Source organism: Pelecanus crispus, chromosome 3 (assembly GCF_030463565.1).
Source record: "Pelecanus crispus isolate bPelCri1 chromosome 3, bPelCri1.pri, whole genome shotgun sequence".
Lineage (NCBI taxonomy): Eukaryota > Metazoa > Chordata > Aves > Pelecaniformes > Pelecanidae > Pelecanus > Pelecanus crispus.
The window spans coordinates 122,216,966-122,238,555 of record NC_134645.1 but is presented as its reverse complement, the minus strand read 5'-3'; the positions used below and the strand labels follow the sequence as shown (position 1 = coordinate 122,238,555).

Here is a 21,590-nt window from a genome sequence, read left to right as displayed (position 1 = left end):
GTCAAAGGTCTCAATTTACTTCTCAATCCAAGAGGTTATTCTGTAACTATGACAATAAGTGTTTTATGGCAGCCATAGTCTTCATCTGTCTGTCCAAGAATAGATAAGAGAATCTGGGTCTCTAGAACTGGGAATATTATGTCTTTGGTGAGATCTACATTGACTGCAGACTGTCATATTTAATAACTGAAATATAAGTCTTTAAATCAGAATATTCATGGGGCAGAATTAAGGCCCATTACACTGATGGAAATTTTGCAACTAGTTTCAACAAGAGCAAGATCGTACACCTAGCCATACAGTAGGTGGAATCACAGAGGATCAGAAGTATTCAATAGGATATCAGGCATGCTGCAGTCTCATTAGGGCTCTACCTTTTCGTTTACTCTGTTTGTGACCACTGTTGGCAAAGGCAATTTCTTACTCTTAGCAACTAAAGTTAGATACTACCAAGATTTCCGTGCCTCTCACTTTCTTCCTATTGAAAGATTTAGCCTGAGTTATTTTCATCCCATTCTAGTTCACCTGTAATTAAACTCTGCAGAGCAAGTTTTAGTATACTCCTAATAGTATTACGCAAAGTTAATACTGTAGAAGCCTGATTGTTACTCACATTTTAAAAGGACTCTTCATATGGCTGGTCCAATGAGTTTGGATGCAGGGTTCCAACATATAAGGCTCAGAATCAAATTTATGCTAAGTCAGTGGAAAGTGGCCTTAAAGTAGACATAAATTTAGTCACACTTCACCTAGGTGCAAGTGACACTCAGGCCTACATACCTAAGGATGTAATCATTGTACCCAGCTCTGTATTCATCGTTACACTGAAGACTACAGTTTGAAATACAAATACATTAAAAAAAATGCTGGTCCTTGAATTTTGTTTCCATCCAAGTGGAACAGCCAGGAAGCACTGGAGGCTTGGGGCATTAAAGATGTACTTCAAATAAAATTGGATAATGTATGTTAAATAAAGAGAGTGCCAGGACATGGAAAAACCTTGTGATCACTGTATAGCATTTTGAACAGATGAGAATATTGCCTGCTATTTATATCATCAGGTAGGATCTGAAAGAAAACAGTAAAAAAATAAACCCAAGTTTTCATTCATTTGAAAAATGTGTGGTTTATATATATTTGAATGTAGAGGGTCAAATTCAGATGTTGAAGGAGGTGTAATTTATATGATAATATTGGATATATTGAATGTAAGAAACTGTAAGTTAGTATGAGTGATAGATGGACAGACTGGGAGAAAGTATAATTTTTAAAATGGTCTGGAACAGGTACATTAACTTTTATTTTCAAGGCATCCTACTAATTGCTTTTTCTGCTAAAATCTTTTTACCACATAGAGTAGAAGCAAAGCTGTGCTAGATATACATCTGAGTTAAGGAGACTCCTTGCTGCTGACAGAAATTGGTCTTAGTTCTGTTGGTTTACACAAGGGAATCATGACATTTTCCGTCAGCTCAGAAGTTGAGTTTTTCTGTTTTCCTGTCATTGAATAGCATCAGCTGAAAGTTAACATCTACTTATATCTTGAACTATACCTGTGTTCTTTTTCCAGGATAGTCTGTAAAAATACAGCACAGGTTAGCTGCCTACAAGGTGCTGCAGTATATATATAGATATATATTAATTTTGCTTCTGCATTTCGTTAGTAAGGAATAGCATGGGTATTTGTAGCTAGTGTATGTGCTACAGCTAAAAGAATGCCTTCCACTAACTTGTCCCAGAAATGGTGATGTACCTCGGGCAAAGAATATACCAGGGGCAGCGTATGAAAACAGGACATGGTCCTTAAGTTTTTTTTAATAGTATTTCTCTGATTAAGTCATGAAAAGTAAGGAAGAGATTTGGCGTTGTGAATGAGCCTGTAGAGTAGGGAAAGATAAAAATTCAGTTTGTTGTGATCCATTGTGTTACATTTGACTACTTCAGAAGGAAGGTACAAGAAAACTGATGGTTGGGAAATTATGAACCAGCATACACAAAAAGGAAGTTTCCCCTTAAATGTCATTAACTGTTGCTTGGCTCACATAGATTTATGTGCCACTTACAGATAGTGACTTTGTCTAATATCACTGAGGACTGCATTGTCCATACAACTGTTTCATCTTCCCTTTAAAAAAAAAAAAAACAAACTTAATATGACCTTATATTTTGCAAGTTACCACAGTAGAATACTGCGAAGTTGTAAAGATTATGCACAACTTCACAAGATGAATATCAGTGTGTCCTGTATCTTTCATTACGCTGTATCTTGAAGGAAGTTAATGATGTTGAAATGTTTAGAAACAATGCATTTCTGAGGTTTTCAGGAAGATTCGTATGTATGCCGTTTCTTAGAGAAACCTTCTGTAGTATTTATAAGGAAGTATATATGTATGTATACTGTTTCCCGAAGAAACGATATAGCTGATACTTTATGTGTATGTCCAAGTAGAAATAGCTAAAAACATTGGATAAATGGTTGTCTGAATTTATGTTACCCTCAATCCAGCCTGTTGTAGTCTCCGAAGTTCTCTCTTTTGTAATTCAAAGCAATGAAGACATAGAATCATAGAATTGTTTAGGTTGGAAAAGACCTTTAAGATCATCAAGTCCAACCATTAACCTAGCACTACCAAGTCTACCACTAAACCGTGTCCCTAAAAGCCACGTCTACACATCTTTTAAATACCTCCAGGGATGGGGACTCAACCACTTCCCTGGACAGCCTGTTGCAATGCTTGACAACCCTTTCCATGAAGAAATTTTTCCTAATTTCCAATCTAAGCCTCCCCTGGTACAGCTTGAGGCCATTTCCTCTTGTCCTATCGCTAACTACTTGGGAGAAGAGACCAACACCCACCTCGCTACAACCTCCTTTCAGGTAGTTGTAGAGAGCAATAAGGTCTCCCCTCAGCCTCCTCTTCTCCAGGCTAAACAACCCCCGTTTCCTCAGTCGCTCCTCATCAGACTTGTGGTCCAGACCCTTTTGTTGCCCTTCTTTGGACATGCTCCAGCACCTCAATGTCTTTCTTGTAGTGAGGGGCCCAAAAATGAGCACGCTATTCAAGGTGCGGCCTCACCAGTGCAGAGTACAGGGGGATGACTCCTGCTGGCCACACTATTCCTGGTACAAGCCACAATGCTGTTAGCTTTCTTGGCCACCTGGGCACGCTGCTGGCTCATGTTCAGCCGGCTGTCAACCAGCACCCCCAGGTCCTTTTCGGCCAGGCAGCTTTCCAGCCACTCTTCCCCAAGACTGTAGCATTTCATGGTGTTGATGTGACCTGGCACTTGGCCTTGTTAAACCTCACACACTTGGCCTTGGCCCATCAATCCAGCCTGTCCAGGTCCCTCTGCAGGGCCTTCCTACCCTCCAGCATATCAACACTCCTGCCTAACTTGGTGTCGTCTGCAAACTTACTGAGGGTGCACTCAATCCCCTCATCCACATCATTGATGAAGTTATAAAACAGAACTGGCCCCAGTACTGAGCCCTGGGGAACACCACTTGTGACCAGCCACCAACTGGATTTAACTCCCTTCACCACAACTCTTTGGGCCCAGCCATCCAGCCAGTTCTTTACCCAACAAAGAACATGCCCGTCCAAGCCATGAGCAGCCAGTTTCTCCAGGAGAATGTTGTGGGAAACGGTGTCAAAGGCTTTACTAAAGTCTAGGTAGACAACATCCACAGCCTTTCTTTCATCCACTGAGTGGGTCACCTGGTCATAGAAGGAGGTCAGGTTAGTCAAGCAGGACCAGCCTTCCATAAACCCATGCTGACTGGGCCTGATCACCTGGTTGTCCTGTACATGCCATGTGATGGCACTCAAGATGATCTGCTCCATAACATTCCCCCACACTGAGGTCAGACTGATATGCTTGCAGTTCCCCGGATCCTCCTTGCAGCCCTTCTTATAGATGGGCTTCACATTTGCTGACCTCCAGTCAACTGGGACCTCCCTGGTTAGCCAGGGCTGCTGATAAAGGATTGAAAGTGGCTTGGTGAGCACTTCTGCCAGCAACCTCTACCCTTGGGTGGATCCCATCCAGCCCCATAGACTTGTGTATGTCTAATTGGTGTAGCAGGTCGCTAACCATTTCCCCTTGGATTAAGGGGGCTTCATTCTGCTCCACGGCCCTGTCTTTCAGCTATAAGTTGACCATATCTAAGTTGACCAGCTCCCTTAAGGTCAGTAATAGTCATGAAGTTTTATAGAGGTGAGAAGGGGTCTGCATGGGTTGTACCTGTGGTCACAGAAAAACAAGAGTGGTCTCTCTCACACACTTCGATAATTCTCATTTTGCCTGTTTTGTTCAAATCCAGAATAGGGATTGAATTGAATCGAATAGAATATCCCAATCTATTAGACTATGCTATAAGTAATATTAACTATAAGAACATGAAGTTAAGTATGAACAAAGGAGAATACATCAGATGCCAAGAGGCAGAGGCATCCCTGACATCAGACAAAGGTAAACGGAAAACAGCATTCAAACAGGAAACAGCCCTTGTCACACAGCCAACCTGAGCTTAGGATGTGATGCAACACAATATTAAGGCAATATTGTTTTGTTAAAAGTATGTTATGAATTTCTAGTTGCTTTGCTTTGCAGATCTCTAGAGGAGACTGTGATTGGAGCTTGGCTACCACTTCTCCCCTGCCTCAGCTCTTGCTGACTGTGCTCTAGTTTGACCTTTGAGTGACAATCTGGCCAAGGAACAAGAGTGAGAAGGTTGAGAAGACAACCATGTCAGCAGAGCACTTCAAGGAGGCAGCCTCATCTGTTGTACGCTTATTGTAAGAATTAAAAGTCTGGATATGCAGGAGAGGGACTTAAAAATGTTATTTTCATATTCTCTGTATTTACTGTTTCTTATACATCTTGAGTCATATTTGCACAGATAAAGTTTAAGAAAAGCCTGCTTTTCTCACTGCTTGTGTGGAGTAGCAAAGTATACAGTAAAGGGCTAAGGGTCTCCATCAGTACTCTTGTGAAGATGAATGACATGTCACCATGGTGAGAACTCACACACATTTTAGTTCAGCATAATATGGTTTATAGGACAGAAAAGCATAAGTACTATTGTACAAGGTAATTTCTAGCCAACTGTGTTCAAGAAAGAGGAATTCAGACTGAAATAAGTAGAGGGAAAGCCTAGGAAGATAATAAGGAACCTAAATTATGGGAGGATCTCAGGATGTCTTGGCTTATTTAACCTCATTAAACAGAATATGTGTATGAGTGCCTTCTATAAACATTACAAGGAGTACATACAGAGAAAAAGTAGAATTGTTATGCAATTATCTATTATGTTTTATTAGAATGCATATTTATATAGGATCAGATTGATACAAATAAATTCAGAAATTAGAAACTGGTTTCTGGACATGAAAATATTAAATCTGAAGTAATCATCCAAATAAGTAACAGCAAGGAAACTATATTGTTTTAGGTGAATGTGAGTAGTTAATGGAAAGGACTGTAAAAAAAGGTAAGAGAGTATGTTTGTTATGGTTGCTGTAATTTTTGCATGATGTATAATTATATAAGTTCATATATTTAAGTTATATATTGTAAATGTCATTCTCATATATGTATGAAATTTAATTATTAGTATAAGGTATGTCTTATATTTCAGTACCTAAACTCCTGTTTGTGGACTTTCCCATATTTGTCCAAGAAATACTTTTTGCCCTGACTTGAGGTATAGCTTCTGTGGCCTTGATTGCCTTCCTTGGAAGCAGTAAAGATTGACCACAGGTGGACAGTATATACAGTGTTCCCCATAATACTGAAAACCTTGTAGATGGCAACTGGTGTTTCTTGTTTACATGCTCACAATAAAATTAATCAAAGACTTGAAATCACAAAGGAATTCTCCATTGGCACTGATCTCTGTGTTTTGTTTTGGTAGCATTTTCTGTTGGCTGAAAAAAAACCCTTTCCTGGGATTTTTTTAACATTTTAATGAGTTCCATATCAGAAAAGGGAGCCCATGCCAGTGGTAGTGCTATGAGTCTGCCATCTTCTCATCCTGTGCTGGATCATCGGTTTTGGGGGTTTGGATCTTTTTCCAAAGCATCATAAAATATGTCATTGGGTGCTGGAGGATTTCTTATGGCTTGATGGGAAGGTAATGCAGAATGGTTGTGGACTGGGTTTAATGATCAGTCTTGTGCTGGAGTGTTAAAAAGCTCATTTTATTAACAGAATTCTTTGAATTAGAGATAAATATTTTTCCTGTAGTATTCTCAACTTCATGTTTCATTCTGATTTTTTGGAGGAGGGGTAAAAACTTTGCAAGTAACGTTTGATTGATTTTCTTCTCCTGAAAGGGTATATTTCTTTCCTGCAAATAATAACCACTCTGCAAAGATTCTGCCAGCTTGCTGTATAACTAAAAAAAATTTTTTTTTAAAATGTGGTAACCATTTACACAAAAGGAGGGATAGCAAGAAGAAAAACTCCACATTTTCAGCCAACGCATTTACTTTTCGTTCTTCCTGGATTATTAGTTTAGTCAGTGTATATAATATGCTGTAGTCCCAGGATAATGTAGTTGCATGAGAGAATGCATAAATAACATTATCAGGCCTTATGTTAACTTTTTTACAGCTTTCTGGCACATGTCCTGGTTTTGGAAATTGAAAGTGTCCGTCACATCTGTGTAAGGTGGCATTTCTCTCTCTTGCACTGTTCCTATTGATAACGGTTCTGCAGTTGGGACCCAATAGCAGCATAAAAGTTGATGTCAACACAGACTTCTGGTACCTGCTTTAACATTTGAATTTTTTCATTTCTTTCCATCACATCTACTTATGTCACTTCTCCCACCGAAAATATTATGCATCCTTTGTGTTCATAGCCCTTAGAAATTAGTGGAGTTATGGTTCTCCACCCCATTGCCTCTTTGCTCGCACTGTGCCAAGCTATTCATATTTCTCTATATGTATATAACTTCCTTTTGAAATTTTATCATCCAAGCCCTTCATTAATTTTATGCTGTATTTGTGGCTGGCTTTTGGTTGAAATCTTCCCTTTTAAGACTAACAGCACAGAATGCAATCTGCATTGTCTCCCAGGGAGGCAGAGCTTCCTCTGGCATTTGTGATGTGTTTCCTCATTATATGTAACATTAACTTGCAGAGCGTCTCTCTTGCTTGCTTTCTGCGCCATATCATATTGCAAACTTGCATACCATTTGCTGTTCACCATCTCCCATGTGTCCTTTCAGCTTTATTACTCACCAGGTTTTTTCCCACTCATTCGTGCTTTAGATTATTTTTCCTGGGCATATTTAAAGATAGTAGTAGCTTCTGAGTTGGTTCTGTGAGCTGAGTAATTGAAGTACCAAATTTAACTTAACAGAACCTCATTATTATACCGCTTCTTTCCATTTTTGGGTTGTTTTTTTGTTTGTTTGTTTGTTTGTTTTTTTCCTGTACTTCTTCTTGGAAAAATTGCCTTAAGCATCATGGGGCAGATACCCAGGTTGGATCTCCGAAAGCTGGTTTGGCGTGTACTGAAGCACTACATTCATTGGAAACTGCAATCTAGCTGCAAAGGAGAGGTAGAGATAGTTATTATGAAATACCTCTAGCTTCTCTTCTTCTACTGCCTATCTGTAATTTGAAGACCACATCTGCAAACAGTGACTAAATACATAATATGTTTCTGATTTCTAAGCAGACCTGTCAAGGTCCTTTGGTGCAAATGCAGACTTTGCTTGACTAAAAAATAATAGAAAAGCAATAGACAACTTTTGCTGTACATCAGTGGAAGTTATGATATAGCTAATTGAAGAACTCAGTCCTTAGCCGGATCCTCAGTATGCCTACGAAAACTCTACCAGAAGGTCCTGGGATCAAGAGTCTTGATCCAATCTGTTCTCAAGCTATGAAAATTCAAACACCCCTTAGTAAAGTTGAGCTGACAGACATTGCTATGATGCTGTTAGTTGCACTCAAAAAGTTTGCTTGTCTTAGGGAGCAAGAATTCCTTCAGCCCATCAGAGAAAATTTAAGTGGATTATTTAGAGTTTTAACAGCGTGTTCAGAGAGTTGCGTACACTAACTGTGCTTTTGTTTCGAAAACAAATTAAACTCTGCAGGGAGCAGATTATGTTCCTCATATAAAAAGAATTTTCTCAGAAAATTAAGGAAAAATCCCTCTTTCTGTCACTTAATCTCACAGATTATATGTAACACAGTGAGAATTCTGGAATGAAAGGAATAGAAAAAATTAAATTAATCTGATGCCAAAGTGAAAATGTGGGCACTAATAAACAGGAAATGTAGAAAATTTAAGTTGATAGTGTGAAATCAAGTGCGTATGCCCCTGCCTTGCAGCAGTATGTTGGGAGGGGGCTTTAGAAGATGGCAACAGAAGACTCTCTTGAACTAAGCAGCCACTAACAAACTAAGCCACCATGACGTTCATGGTAAAAAAATACAAGCTTTTCTACCAAATGTTGGTTATTTACTTTTTTTTACCACTTCGTTTTACAGAAACAGTTTGGTTACCCAGAAAAGTAAGCTTTGGTTAGAGCAGAAGATTGCAAATTACTGTACATTTGTTTTAAATCTACCTACTTTCACAATGTATATTTTCATGTGGAGTCATCTAAATTTCTGATTTTCAGGTTATTTGTCCATAGAAAGCATGCTAAAACTTCTCTGTGGGACTTAATTCTTATAAAGCGCTTTGAAATTTTCAGTTATAAGATTCTCTATTAACTGCGCTTGAGATACTTGTTCTGTTCCCTATTTAATATGCCCATTCATTTAGGATCACAGGAGATCCATAAAATAAAATAGAAGAAAGTGCACATAGTATGTTCTTGCTTCGCACCAGGAATGAAATAATTTTTTGTCAGTTGAGTTCATTCTTTAGTTCTTTGCTGTCATGAAATCATGTGGGATTGTTGATATTGAGTTGTGACAGACAACTTGCTGATACAACAGACCAAATGGCATCTTGAACAGCTGAAGAAGAAATTATTCAAGATTTTAAAACATAACTCTATATTATATATATATTATATTATATATAGTTCACAATGGAGCAAAGTGAACTGGCAAGTCCAGAAAGTCCCACTCTGGTGAGAGGAAAGCCCAAGCCAACGCTGTCTGGTTTGTCCTGCCTGTTTTCTTAGAAATGTGCACGGCACAGCTGTGGTAATAAAGCAGGGAATACTTCCCTGACCCTCATTGTTTTGCCTGCAGGTTTCTGCATACTGAGTAAAAGAAATTGTGATTAATGTGGCACTCCATGTCAAGGGTAGACTGTAGATTACCATTAAGTGCATCATTATGTTATCCTTGAAAAATTTACTAGGTTTCACCTGACAGATAATAGCTTTTACTCTGCCAACACAACAGAGGAATAATAAACTAATATATGGGATGAACTAAAATATATCAAAAGAAGCGTTAACTTTTGACAGAGAAACAGCTTTTGCTTTTCATAGGGTTTTGGAGGAATTCTAGATAAAACTTCCTTGCTCATTTTCTTTCCAGCCCCGTGATAAGTCGTGCACAGTGATACTGTTCCCGCGGAGCAGGGGTGTGTGGCTGCAGGGTCTGTGGGCGAGCCGCGGCAGTGTACTTGCGTGCTTCTTCACTGAGCATTGGTCAGCGTGATGGGTTGGGTGCGAAGCGTGACAGATTGCTTCCCGCTTCCGCCCGCTGGTTTGATCTCTGGAGCTCCTCGTGGGCTCTGAGTTGTGTGACCAGTGCAGAATCTGAGTCTTACGTTCTTTTTGTTGGTGGTTATTATAGTGACCATTTCTGCACCTCCGGTGATTAAGAACAGATTATGCAGCAGGAGCAAATACTTTCCAAACCCTTCCCTGTTCAAAAGTCAATGTGAGCCTCCAGCAACCGCTGCTTCTGCAGAGTGAACCAATGGGTTATTTCTAAGGAATTTTCACTTTCTGATGGTGTAGAATGGATATTTTGCTCAGTGGGTCAGAGTCTTGTTGTTTTACAACTTCGGTAGAGAGCTCTGACCATGCCGGCAAGGTGTCGTGGGAAGGGATGGTCTGTCCCTTGGGAGCCAAGGTACGGCACTGACAAAGCCTGGCCGTAATTAAGGAATTCACCTACTTAGGGTCTCTTCTGAAAAAAAAAAATCTTTAAAATAGCTCCTACTCCTTTCTGTCAGCCAGTGTCTGCCTTTTCACGTCCTGCCTGCTTGTCTCTCCCATTTTGTTTCTCTGAGCGACATCACTCTATTAGAGCAGGCAGCACGGTGTCACAGCCCCCTCCAGGCCCTCGGCTGAAGTGTCTGTGATCTCAGGAGGGTACACCCGAGGTGCCTGAATCTGTATCCAGCATTTCTGGTGCATAATCAAAACCGCCTGCTTTCAAACGTATTGAGCTCCTCTTGTTGGCATCACAGGAGTTAACAGCTCTGAAAATCAAGTCACTTTTTTGAATACTGGTTGTAAATGGCATCCAGTTTTTAAGCGTGGTGTTATATCCTCAGCACTGTCATTTACCAGTCCCTGTAGCAAGTAGTATTACCCGCTTAAACTTCAAATCGTAGCTGACAAATGTCTTTCAACTCTTTCAGTAGAAGGCATTATTGAAAAATATTAGTGTAGGGTTTTTTTGCCTTGAAGTCATTTGCATACTTCTAGTGTTTTTGTAAAGAAACCATTTAAACATTTTACAAAAATCCTTTGCTGGTGTGGTTGAGACTATTAAATTGTGCAGTGATAAACAACAATTTGTTGTAAATTTAATTGTTTGTCCTTTTGTATTCTGTTCTCATTTTAATCAAAACAAAAAAACTTCCAACTGTTTCTGCAAATCCAAAACATGTTGACATAACCATTATCCAGTGAAGACTTGAAGGTACTCAGTTGTCACCCTAGCATCTTGTTTTAGATAAATTAAAAGCTGGATAGAAAGCCCATATGTACAGGAACGTATATGTTCTTTATGTAGGTAGTTTGGAGGGCTCAGTCTTCCTATGAAATAAGTAGTTTTTCTTCTTTCTGTCTTGTAAAATTTACTGTGCAGGTCATACATACCTGAAGTTGATGGACTGATAGCTCTAGACAGCAAAGTATATATACAGTGACAAAAGTGAAACTCGAAAAGTCCCCACACCTTCCTACTATGGTTTGTGTTGAAGGACTAGAGGGCAGAACATATTGGGCTTCTAGGCCCGTTTGTTCTCTGGACACATGCTCAGGCCATGCCCTGTTCATTTTTTCAGTGGTACATACACCACTTGGCTAGGGACTAGGAGCTGCCTTGGCACCCACATTGCATTATGTGAAGAGCTTGCAGATAACGTTAGCTTTTTGTTGTTAACAAGACCTAACACTTGCAAGACACTGCATCATATTACAGTCCCTTGAACCATTCAGGTCTTGAGTCCTATGTAATTTAAAGAGTTAAAAATTAATGATGAAGATAGAAGCAGCTGTCTGGTGACTAACCCAAGGAGCAACTATGCCTTACACGTTGAACTTCAATGTATGTGTCATCCTGAGTGTTGAAATCTTGCAATTTAATAGTATGTGAAATAAATGTTAAATAAGTTAAATGACAGTTTTACAAATACTGTTTATTGTCACAACAACCAACAGTGACAATTGCAGTATAATGTAAGAATACATGTGCTGTTTTTATCAGGTTGACCAAAGCACAGCAAGGGTAGGTGATACAACCCACAGCTCTCAGTGACTCGTGGGCACAGGGCATATTTGCCTTCAGTAGATTCACTGGCCAACTTTCAGAAATCCCCAGATCCAGTCAAGTTGCTGCGACTAGTGTCTCTAGCTGCCCAGCTCTCTGCCTTGCCGTGTGCTTAACCAATGAAAATCACTGAACTTTGAATTGGGGGTAATTTAAACCAGGTGAATCTGGATTTCTCTCTCTAGTTATGTGTAATATTTTTTGTATTTTGACTGGTTGTTATCACAAGAAACATCTATCATTAAGTATGAGAAGGGTTTCCATAAACAAAGGAGCTATTAACCTTTACACATTACTTAATGGTATATACTGTGGCATTCATAGATGTGACAATACCTGGTCTTACGATAGGCAACGTCCTCCATCTTCAGAATGACTGGTCTTATAACAATTCTGAAGGTTGTAACTTGAATATAATTCTGTGCCATCTACTTGATTTCAGCTAGTGTAAATTGCATGTAGATAAGATCCATGTAGATAAGATCCTGGCATTTGAAAAGTAAAAAAAATTATTAACTGATGTTGAGCATTTGGTTCTCATTAATTTCCTTCATTTTACCTGTGTATTTCTACTTCACTTACTTTGAGACACAAATATGACATACTTTTTTATGAACAAGTGTGTCATTATAATATGTTAAATCTGTTGTATCTGCAGTTGTATTGCAAAGACATTGAACTACATCTTTAAGCAATTCTGTAGTCAAATGCACATTTCAAAATCCTGTCTCGGGGAACTAGCAGTAAACTAAGAAATAGTTGATAAGTGTTTGAAATATACAAATTTTACATTTCTCTACTATTGTCTGCAAAAGAGTAAAAAAAGAAAGAAATTAAAGAAGATTATACTCCATCTTAACACCATCTTTTAAATTTGTGTGCCATTAAAAAAGGCAGGAATGCATGGGACATTGTAACAGCTTTCTTGGTTTGTCCTCTTTCCTCCAAGGTTTAGCAACTTCCCCCAGTGGTTAGTACAGCACTCCAAGCAACTAATCCTGTATCTATAAACTGTAATGTCAAAGGATTAATGTGTGCCTGGGAACGCAGGTCAAATCTGCTTTAGATCACAACAGTTTGAGTTCAGCTCCTAGCTGAAATATTACGAAACTACCATATAATTTAGTACAAGTCTTGCATTCCTATACTTCAGCTGCTGGTTCCCTTTAATAAAAAGAGGCCCAGGATTGATTTCCCTGAGAATGTATTTTTCTTTGTCTAAAACCAAAGTAGTATCAGCTGGAAAGTAGAAGGATTTCTTAAAATAATTCTGTATTCGATATAAATAGCACTTTCAAAGTCTGCTTTTAAAATACTGTAGAAAGTACAGTATGGCAAGTTACTGATATTTCCTGAATTTCTCCTGTTTGCTATGTTGCAATGCCCGGATCCTATAAGCATCTCTTGGTGACATGCCCTGCCTTCCACTGGATAGCTGCTGAGACCAGCGGTGCTGCACACAGATGCGGTGGCATACATGAGCTGAGTCTCATCTGAGAGTAAAGACAATTACTTTTAAATATTTTATACAAAAATAGTAATCTAATTTTTGCAATACGTAGAATGATATGTGCAGTAAGCAGCAGACACATATAACTACATCTGTTTTATTTATGTAGAGTCACCAACAAAGCACAGAAACGTACCTAATTATCTGCAGACGTAATATCCAGAATCTCTCTTACTTTGCCTTCTTGATACTTCTGTTAGGTACTGTAGTTGTGAGTCTTTGAGGATTTTTCCTATATGAATTCTTGTATATGATTTTACTTCCAGGAAAAAGTGGCAGATATCCTTCTAGAGTATTTGTTTGATCTTAACGTTGAAATATAATTGAGAGTAGGTATATTTATTCACTTTTGGTTAACATGGGTGGGGCTTTTAATTATTTCATTCTATTTGAAGGCTACAGGGTATTCTGTTATCATAACATAAACTAATTACCAGCTTTCAAATATGTCTATTTCATTGTAGCATATAAAAAGCAGTATTGTGCACCACCGCACACATCTTAGCGAAGGGGCTGCGTGCTTAGGCACCTGCTCTGACCAAGTTTACCTATACTCAACTGCAGACTGAAAACCCCATGTGTTGTCAAACTGTAAAGTTACCATCACAGTGGCTGGCATTTTTAAATTTGGTTGGTTGGTTTACTTAGAAAAAATCATTTGCCAGATGAAATAAAAAGCAGCGTACTTCGGCTGAGGTAAAAAGTCCAGCCGGGCTGAGGCGGTGGGTCCGGCCTGCCGCCCTCTGCTGGGGTCGCCGTCCTCCGGGAGCGAGCGGCTGGCCTGGCGCTCCTGGGCGCTCCTTCCAAAACTGACAGAAGGGAGCATTTCATAACCACGTTCGTGTTTGCTTCGCCTTTTAAAAAATTTCACCTGGGCACACTGCAAAGCCTGCCTATGTGTCTGAGCTGCAACGCACCTGGAAACCCAACTTCATTTCAAGCAGAGACTCATTTAAAAATTAAGTCTCCTAGGCTGGGATGCGGTGCTGGAGGACTTTGCTGACAGTCATTTTCTCATGGCCTGACAGGTTCTTCGCTCTGTGCTGCTGTTTCCGACGATAGAGCGCATGGCTCAGTCGCCTCAAGGAAAGCTCATGACCCCTTTGCTGTGCAAACTTCGTTACATTCTGTACATGCCCGTCTACCTGCTCTCCTTCCTACCGGAGGGGGTCAAAGCCTCCCTGGTGCGGTTTGCTCTGCGAGGAATGAAGACCTGTGATGAATCTTCCATAACAACCTCTGTAAATCTGTTCAGCGTGGACTGCATTGGTGAGCACGTGTGGTTTTTTGTTACGCCAACTTTTGTACTGTTCCCGTTTAGTATATGTTGATGTAGTTTTGTGGGCAAAAGCTTAATACTAAAGCATGAATAAGTTTTGAAGGACAGGTCTAATCTTTTCTCAAGAGCACAGGTACAGGAAACTCTCAAATGAGTCAATTTAAAAAAAAAAAAGTCTTAAAGGGAAAATAACAAAATATTTCCCCAAAGAATATATATTTCTTAAGAAAACTCTGACCTATACTACTAACAGTATCTCATGTGATTAAAACACTGTTTTACAATCTAGTTTATGTTAATTATGTCTGCTTACTTTTTGCATTTCATTCATATTGGATGGTGAAAATAACTCAGTAATCAGTTTCATAAATGGTTCTTTGCATCTGTGTTTTTCAAAGCTATGGCTTAACCGGCTGTATAGAATTTGTCATCTGAATTGGAATATTGATAAATTCAGAAAAGTGCCTTCAGTCTACAAAGACGCATAGAAGTTACTTTATGCACAGAAGAATTTCAACACTTTTTTGGGCATACGGAGAAAGAAGATTAACGTTCTCCCAGTGCATATTGTATGCATATTTTGCACATTCTAGCCAGAGAAACAGCTTTAAGAAAGGGAATAATTTCAGATAAATTATGTTAAGTTTAGAATGAAAACCAGAACGTGGATTGTGCTATACTCCAGGTATTTTGGTAAGCTAGCAGTTGAAAACAATTTGGAATAGAATTGACGTGCTAACGCAGTAATAATAGCAAGAAGGAAGTTTTGATTGCATTAATAGTAGTAAAAACACATTCTTACATTTCCAGTTGTGCTCTGTCTTCTATCAGTTAAATTTTACCTACTAATCGTCCAAACCGATGTGCCAGAGTAACTGTGATTGCAGTGAGGTCCTACGCTTTTCACGGATATCTGTGGATGTATTGGACTGTATTGGAGGCTCGCTGTAGGACTGTACAGAGACTGAAAGCCAGATGGGCAGTGAGGGTTCTTACTGCCAAACCTAGACAGCCCCATTTATGCTGCACAAACCTGGCATAATGACAGTCGCTGCAGTACCCTGTGCCTGACAAAATCAGACTCCCAGTTGATAATGTAAATTTCTGAAAGGAGTCCTATGGTTTGTTGTTTGGGTTCCTACTAACTTGTGGCAGTTTTATGATGACCGAGGAGAAAGCAAGCATGCAGTCATATGTACACTAGGCTTTCAGGCTTCCTCCTTTGATAATTTGGTCTCGGAGAAAGGTATGTGAAGGTCTGTGGGGTCGCATCTCTACAAACCAGGAATCCTCCTCTGGTCCCTGCAGATAAACTTTTACCTCTCAGAACAGGTTATCCACCACCAGGGTTGTGTTGGAAACGGTCCTTGGCCTGCATTAACCTCCAAAAAAGCATGGCCAGCCATTGTTTGTGAGTGCTGTTTGGCCCAGACCACGGCAGTGGCAGGAATAATTTCACAGAGCAGATTTTGTGTGCTGCTGTTGGAGCCTGACTCTCCGAGCTCTTTAGTCCCCAGGTGAATGAGCCCAGTGGATGTGTGCGTGTCAGCCTGTTGTAATTTTCTGTGTGTACCAGTGTCTGATGTGTGCCCAAGCTGTAAGGTAAACTGAGGCAAGAAACCAGGCTGAAGGCTCTTTACTCATAGGATGTGATCTCTGCCTGTGTTCAATTTATTGACTGAATTCATTATACCAGAATGAAAACCCCTGTGAGCCAATGTCTTGTAAAACTTGCATAAACAGGCCTTATTGATGCAACTAGTTCCTTTGGGCTTGTGATATCATCTCTCTCAAGCAGAATTCCCCTTTGGTTTCATCTTTGGAAACTGATGATGTTTTACAGCCCAGTGACTCAAGACCACATGTGTGGATTAATAATCTTAGGGCTTTCCAGATATTGCCTGTTAACCTTCTCCTGTATTGTTTGTGGACAACAGAAAATGTTACCATTCAGCAAAAATTTGCTAAACCTAGCACAACAACTGAGTCTTTCTTATGGGACTGCTCATCTGTGAGTTACTGAAGCCTCTGAATTTGTGGTAAATGCTTTTCTGATTGATTCCTTGTCCCTTAATAAACTGCTAGATATGGTTCAGAAATGTTCAGCAAATGGAGTTGTTTCTCCCTCCAGGAAGGTTGCATGTCAACTCATTAAAAATACACATATTGCCTTTGGCATGTACATCTGTTGCATTACTGTAATTGTAATAAAAGCTGTGATTAAGGGCAAGAAAGATGGTAAAAGTTTCCTTAGAACTAATACGTCCGTTAAAACAAACCAACCTGCCAGGGATTTGTTACCACATCCAAAGCTTAGTCACAACAATGTTTTCTCTCCTCTGAAAGGAAATGAGATTTGAAAACTTAATTATAGCGGAACTCTAAGAGCGAGTGCCGCTCCCATTGACATCGAGAGTGAAAAGCTCCATTCAGTGGCAGCAGAATCAGGCCCGCGGTTGAAAGAATCAGTGAAGGAATAATTATATTACCTATCTGTCTGTCCCACTGTTTCAAATTATGTCCATTCCTGCTTCTTATCCAAACTCATCTTTATGTTGTCCTAACTTTATAGTTGATGATATGTAGAAGCCCCAGTCACACAGCAGAAGGCATTGCGATGACACTGTGCTTCAGAAAGGTAACGAAATATAACGTCTTGTCCCAAAGGGGAGACAGTATAGAGAGAGGAGAGACAGCAGGGAGTGTAAGGAAAATGGATTGTAAGGAAGGCTGGGAAGATACAGTGTATAAATAATAAAGGACCTATTAGAAGTAAGCAAAGGGGTCTGGAGGCAGTTTGCCTACCTGGATTAAACTTCTAGCAAAGCTATCTGAGGGCAGAAAAAGCATTACAATGAACAAACTAGCATTTGGGTACTTGTATTCATGAACCTAGGAGATGAATAGACAGAAAAATTGGACATTAGTGACCTTGAGTTATCTGAAACATTGTCACTCTGTTTATTCAGGCTAGCAAAACAAGGATACCCCTATCTAGCACAGTGGTGGTTGTTCTACAAATCATGTACAGTCCTGCAATGTTGGAATACTTTGGCACTCCAGCGCATTGAAATTTGTAAACATTTCTTCGGTGACAGATGCCAGTAGCAGACTTACAGTGACAGTAAACCGTTCTGTCTACACGGGACAGGATTTATTGTCCAGCCATTTGACTGGCAAACTTCCTCCATTTGTTTCTGTAAAATTTCCACAAAAGCACAGACATTACATAATGGGTAAACACCGCAAGGCTTTTTCGAGAGGCGGACTGGCAGGTCAGAGGTTAACGTCTGGATGACAGTGAAGATACAGATAAGCACAATAGCAAGAAAAACCCTCCAACTGGCCCAAAGGCGGTAAGTCCTTTGTGATCTTGAACCTGTGACTTCCCTGGAGGAATCTCCCTGTTTGCTTAACCTATTCGGGGAGCCGGGGAGCCCAGAGATCTGGGGCAGGGGGAGGTCTGCTTTGTGCAATTCAGCCAGGTTGGGAAGGAGGGGACTCAGAAACCTGAAACGGGGGTTTCAGATGGGTTCAGGCTGTCACACGAATGCAGGCTGGAGACAGTAGGTTTCCGGTTTATTTTAAGCGTCCAAGAGATGTTGTAAGAAGACAAGGAACTAAGATTAAACTTCAGAGTTTGGATTCAAATTTTATCTTGTTCCAAGTGTGAAGACCTCAGATTTCATGTGGAGTGTCTACATTTCCCTCATTTTACAGAGAAAAAAGGGCTAAGACATTTGCAGACACTCCACTCTTATGCCCGCAGGACTGCATAGGAAGCGAGAGCCCCAGCTGAGGTATTGAGGCTTGTCTGCCAGCAGCAGCCAGCTCTCTCCGTTGGCTGTACAGGATGGCGAAATTACATCCCTGAACCACCACACAGTAAAAAGCTTTCTCGTAGGATAAAGTTTGCAGAACTGTCAAATAGCATCTGGGAGATAAATTTGTATCAAAAGCCGGTGAAACGTAGGCTTCCAGTTGCTATGAAAATGGAACATAAGCTTTTGCATTGACTAAGTTATTTTAAAATTTTATCTCCAGGGAGACAACTGGAAAATATCATTCTGGGTTTGAATTATCCCAACCTTGGGAGCTGTCATGTCTTGAGATCTGTTTCTATTCCAATTCTCTCTTCTTAATCAGATTTTAAATATGACATTATATGTGGTCTTCATCTGACCACTGCAGACATCACGCTGTCCAAATAGTTGGCATCTAAAGCAGGACAGGTGACTCACACCCTACAGATGGCTGGTTTTCTTTACTGGCCTCAAAGGGACCCTCTCTCTACTAGATACCTAAAATTAGAGGAGATAAATCCCACTCTGTCTACTGGCTGCTCATTTTGCCGCAGACATCAGAAAACAGTGTGACCTGAATTGTCCATGCAGCCTTTACCCTTGCTGCTAGGACAGTCAGATATCCCATGCTTGGCTACATTAGAATTTGCAGCTGGTGGTTTCTAATAAGAGTCCTGCTGTTTGTTTCATACCTTCTTTGAAAATTCATTTTACATCTCCACCTCCATTTCCTGACAAGTAAGATGGGAAATTTTTGGGAGTTCTTTTTTGGGACTAAAACGCTGTAGAAATACCTATCTAACTGAAATACTTGGATAAGGACAGTGCGTGGTGGTGTATTCGTGGCACCCAGTAGCGCCTCCACCTATTCTGCTCCTATTTTTCAGAGTTAAAAAACAGTATTTAAAGTATTAGGTAAGCACTTGATAAACAAATTCACCTGAAATGGTGAAATAAGAGGGCTTTGCCCCCTAAAGAGCATTTTAAAAAGCTGTATGACCACATAGGTAAAATATAGTTTACTTTTCTTTCTTTGTTTTTAAATTAAAATGGTGTTCTTTTCTTGCATTAAAATTAAAATTAAACTCCTAAAAGTAACAAAAGATACGATGAGCACCTCTAAATTCAGCACGGAAGGCAGAACTCTTTTGATTTTGTTGTATGGAACTAAAAGTCTCCATTGAGACATGCAAGGCCAAGGGGGAGCTATGCATTATATTCTCACCTAGGTTTCATTATTTCAAACACTGTACTAGCACATTTTAAAAAGGATCTGACATTCAAGACAAGCAATGAGCTATTGCCCAGCATCACATAGCTGACCAGCAGCAGAACTGTACATAGACCTACATACCAGGGCAACAGTTTATGTACTGAACCTGCTTGACCATTAGTTTAACTTTATGTATATATGCATCTGTTAGTCATGAGCGGCTTCCACAAACCACATTGGCTAAACAGGCTGACAGTCTTATTTAAAAATGCAGTGCGTTTTTTAATAGAGACAGAAACTGGTACCACAAAGGATTTCAGGTAGCACCTTGCAATCTCACAGCTACATTTTTCATAGTGGGCCTGAGAATAAAAGCTTTCCTTCCTCCCTGCCACTGGACAACTATGCAGATCTTTGAACCTAGACCAGTAAATTTTCAAGGTGATTTTCCAGGCTGACTGAAATCAAAGCCCTGGTACTGAAAAATGATTGCTTTGTTTCATAGTTTCTTCTGTTTCATAGTTTCTTCTGGTGAATGTAAGTTTTAGATAACTTCTGGCTGTAATGCAGAAATCATTTCAAGGATATTTTCCTACTTTTATAATTAAATATGTATAGAATTTCAGACATGATGTATAGCTAGACAAAATTTCATGGGGAACAGAAATCACTGACTGGTAAGTAAATTATATCTGCGTCAACTAAATAATGTTAATTCTGAACAGTGAAATGTAGTATATCACAGGTGGGCAAAAAGGATGGAGCTCAGCAGCGCTCCTCTCTTCCCTGTATGCCGCCTTTGATACTCAGTGGGGCAGAAGGAGGTCAAAATTATACAGCAGATAATCTCCCTCTCTCTCACTAGCATCTAACTAATTAGGATTCAAGAGAAATTGTCTTTCCTGAAATCAGGTAACTCTACAGCTGTCTCTGACAAGATGTTTTTTGCCTGTGTCTGAATTTGCTACTGCCATTTATTGCCAAGGGTCAGAAGGCTGCTTTTAGGTAGCCCAGCAGGCTGACCCAGCGTGCTAAATCCTCTGCCTCTGCAGAGTTTCTCGGCAGGCTCCTGTGTGCTGTCACAGTTGAGTCCTATCCACTTCTGACATTTTAAGTGATGATCGTAATATGTATTTCTGCAAAGTGTTTAAGAGCGTGTTTCCTTACCTGTGGAAACACAGTAATATTTTATCACCTGCTTTGCAGGAAAAGGGGCCAAAGAATAACAGTCTTTAATATTTTCATGTTTCCTCTGCTACTGTTTATTTTCCTGTGTGATGCCTGACTAAAATGTTTGTTTAATGTAGTCGGACAAATCACCTTACCAAGGTGGCACTTAAGCTGACGGAAAAAAACTCACATCTGCTTTATTCTTTCTGTGAGTGAACTAAACTTTTCCTTATTTCAGAGTAGGATGCTCATATTAAATTACTGGAGGAAGGCAATGACTGTTATGTATTTATAGTCCTATTTATTTTTTAAAGTCAATCTGCTTCATAAATTACCCCATTTCCAAAAGAAAGAAAGAAAGATGTTTAACAAGGACTTTTATTACTTGCAAAAGCTTTTACTTTCCTGTGAAAGCCTTGTGAAAATAATAGTAATAATGTGGAAATTTCTCATTGGGTTTATTTCTGTTAATTATTCCTCTTTTTCTTCTTGGGGGGAAAACCCAACGTAAAAATCTCCCATCATAAATATTACTCATAAGACGTGAATGTTTTGATAGTGAAACTGCTGATCATTTCCATGAAATGTGAGGCACAGTTGGGATTTGGTTGGGGAAGGGGAGATTGTTTATTCACCCCTGGTGGGGTTTCATCCCCAGGGATACGGTTTACTCCCACAAATTTGCAGCGAGTCTAATGATGTGTTGCAAATGGCATGAAAATGGAAGGGGTAACATCAACAAAGCAGAAAGGGTGTTGAAAATAAGTATATGCCAGTTAAGTGCTAGCAGCTACAGTTGCTTTGTGTTAGCTAGTGCCAGACCGTCATCTGCAAATTGGCACTTCATTTTCCCTGGGCCCGAAACAAAGCCCCCTGAATTCAGGGGAAGGATTCCCTTCTG

General features: G+C 39.8%; 1 protein-coding gene across 2 annotated transcripts in view; it reads left to right on the top strand.

The window, feature by feature from the left end:
• LDAH (lipid droplet associated hydrolase) overlaps positions 1-21,590 on the top strand; it is a 126,871-nt gene that overhangs the window by 73,255 nt on the left and 32,026 nt on the right. For both annotated transcript variants that reach the window (XM_075708172.1, XM_075708171.1), the window contains one exon: positions 14,253-14,493. In XM_075708172.1, the coding sequence (XP_075564287.1) occupies positions 14,253-14,493 (241 nt within the window). The remainder of the gene's footprint in view (positions 1-14,252; positions 14,494-21,590) is intronic.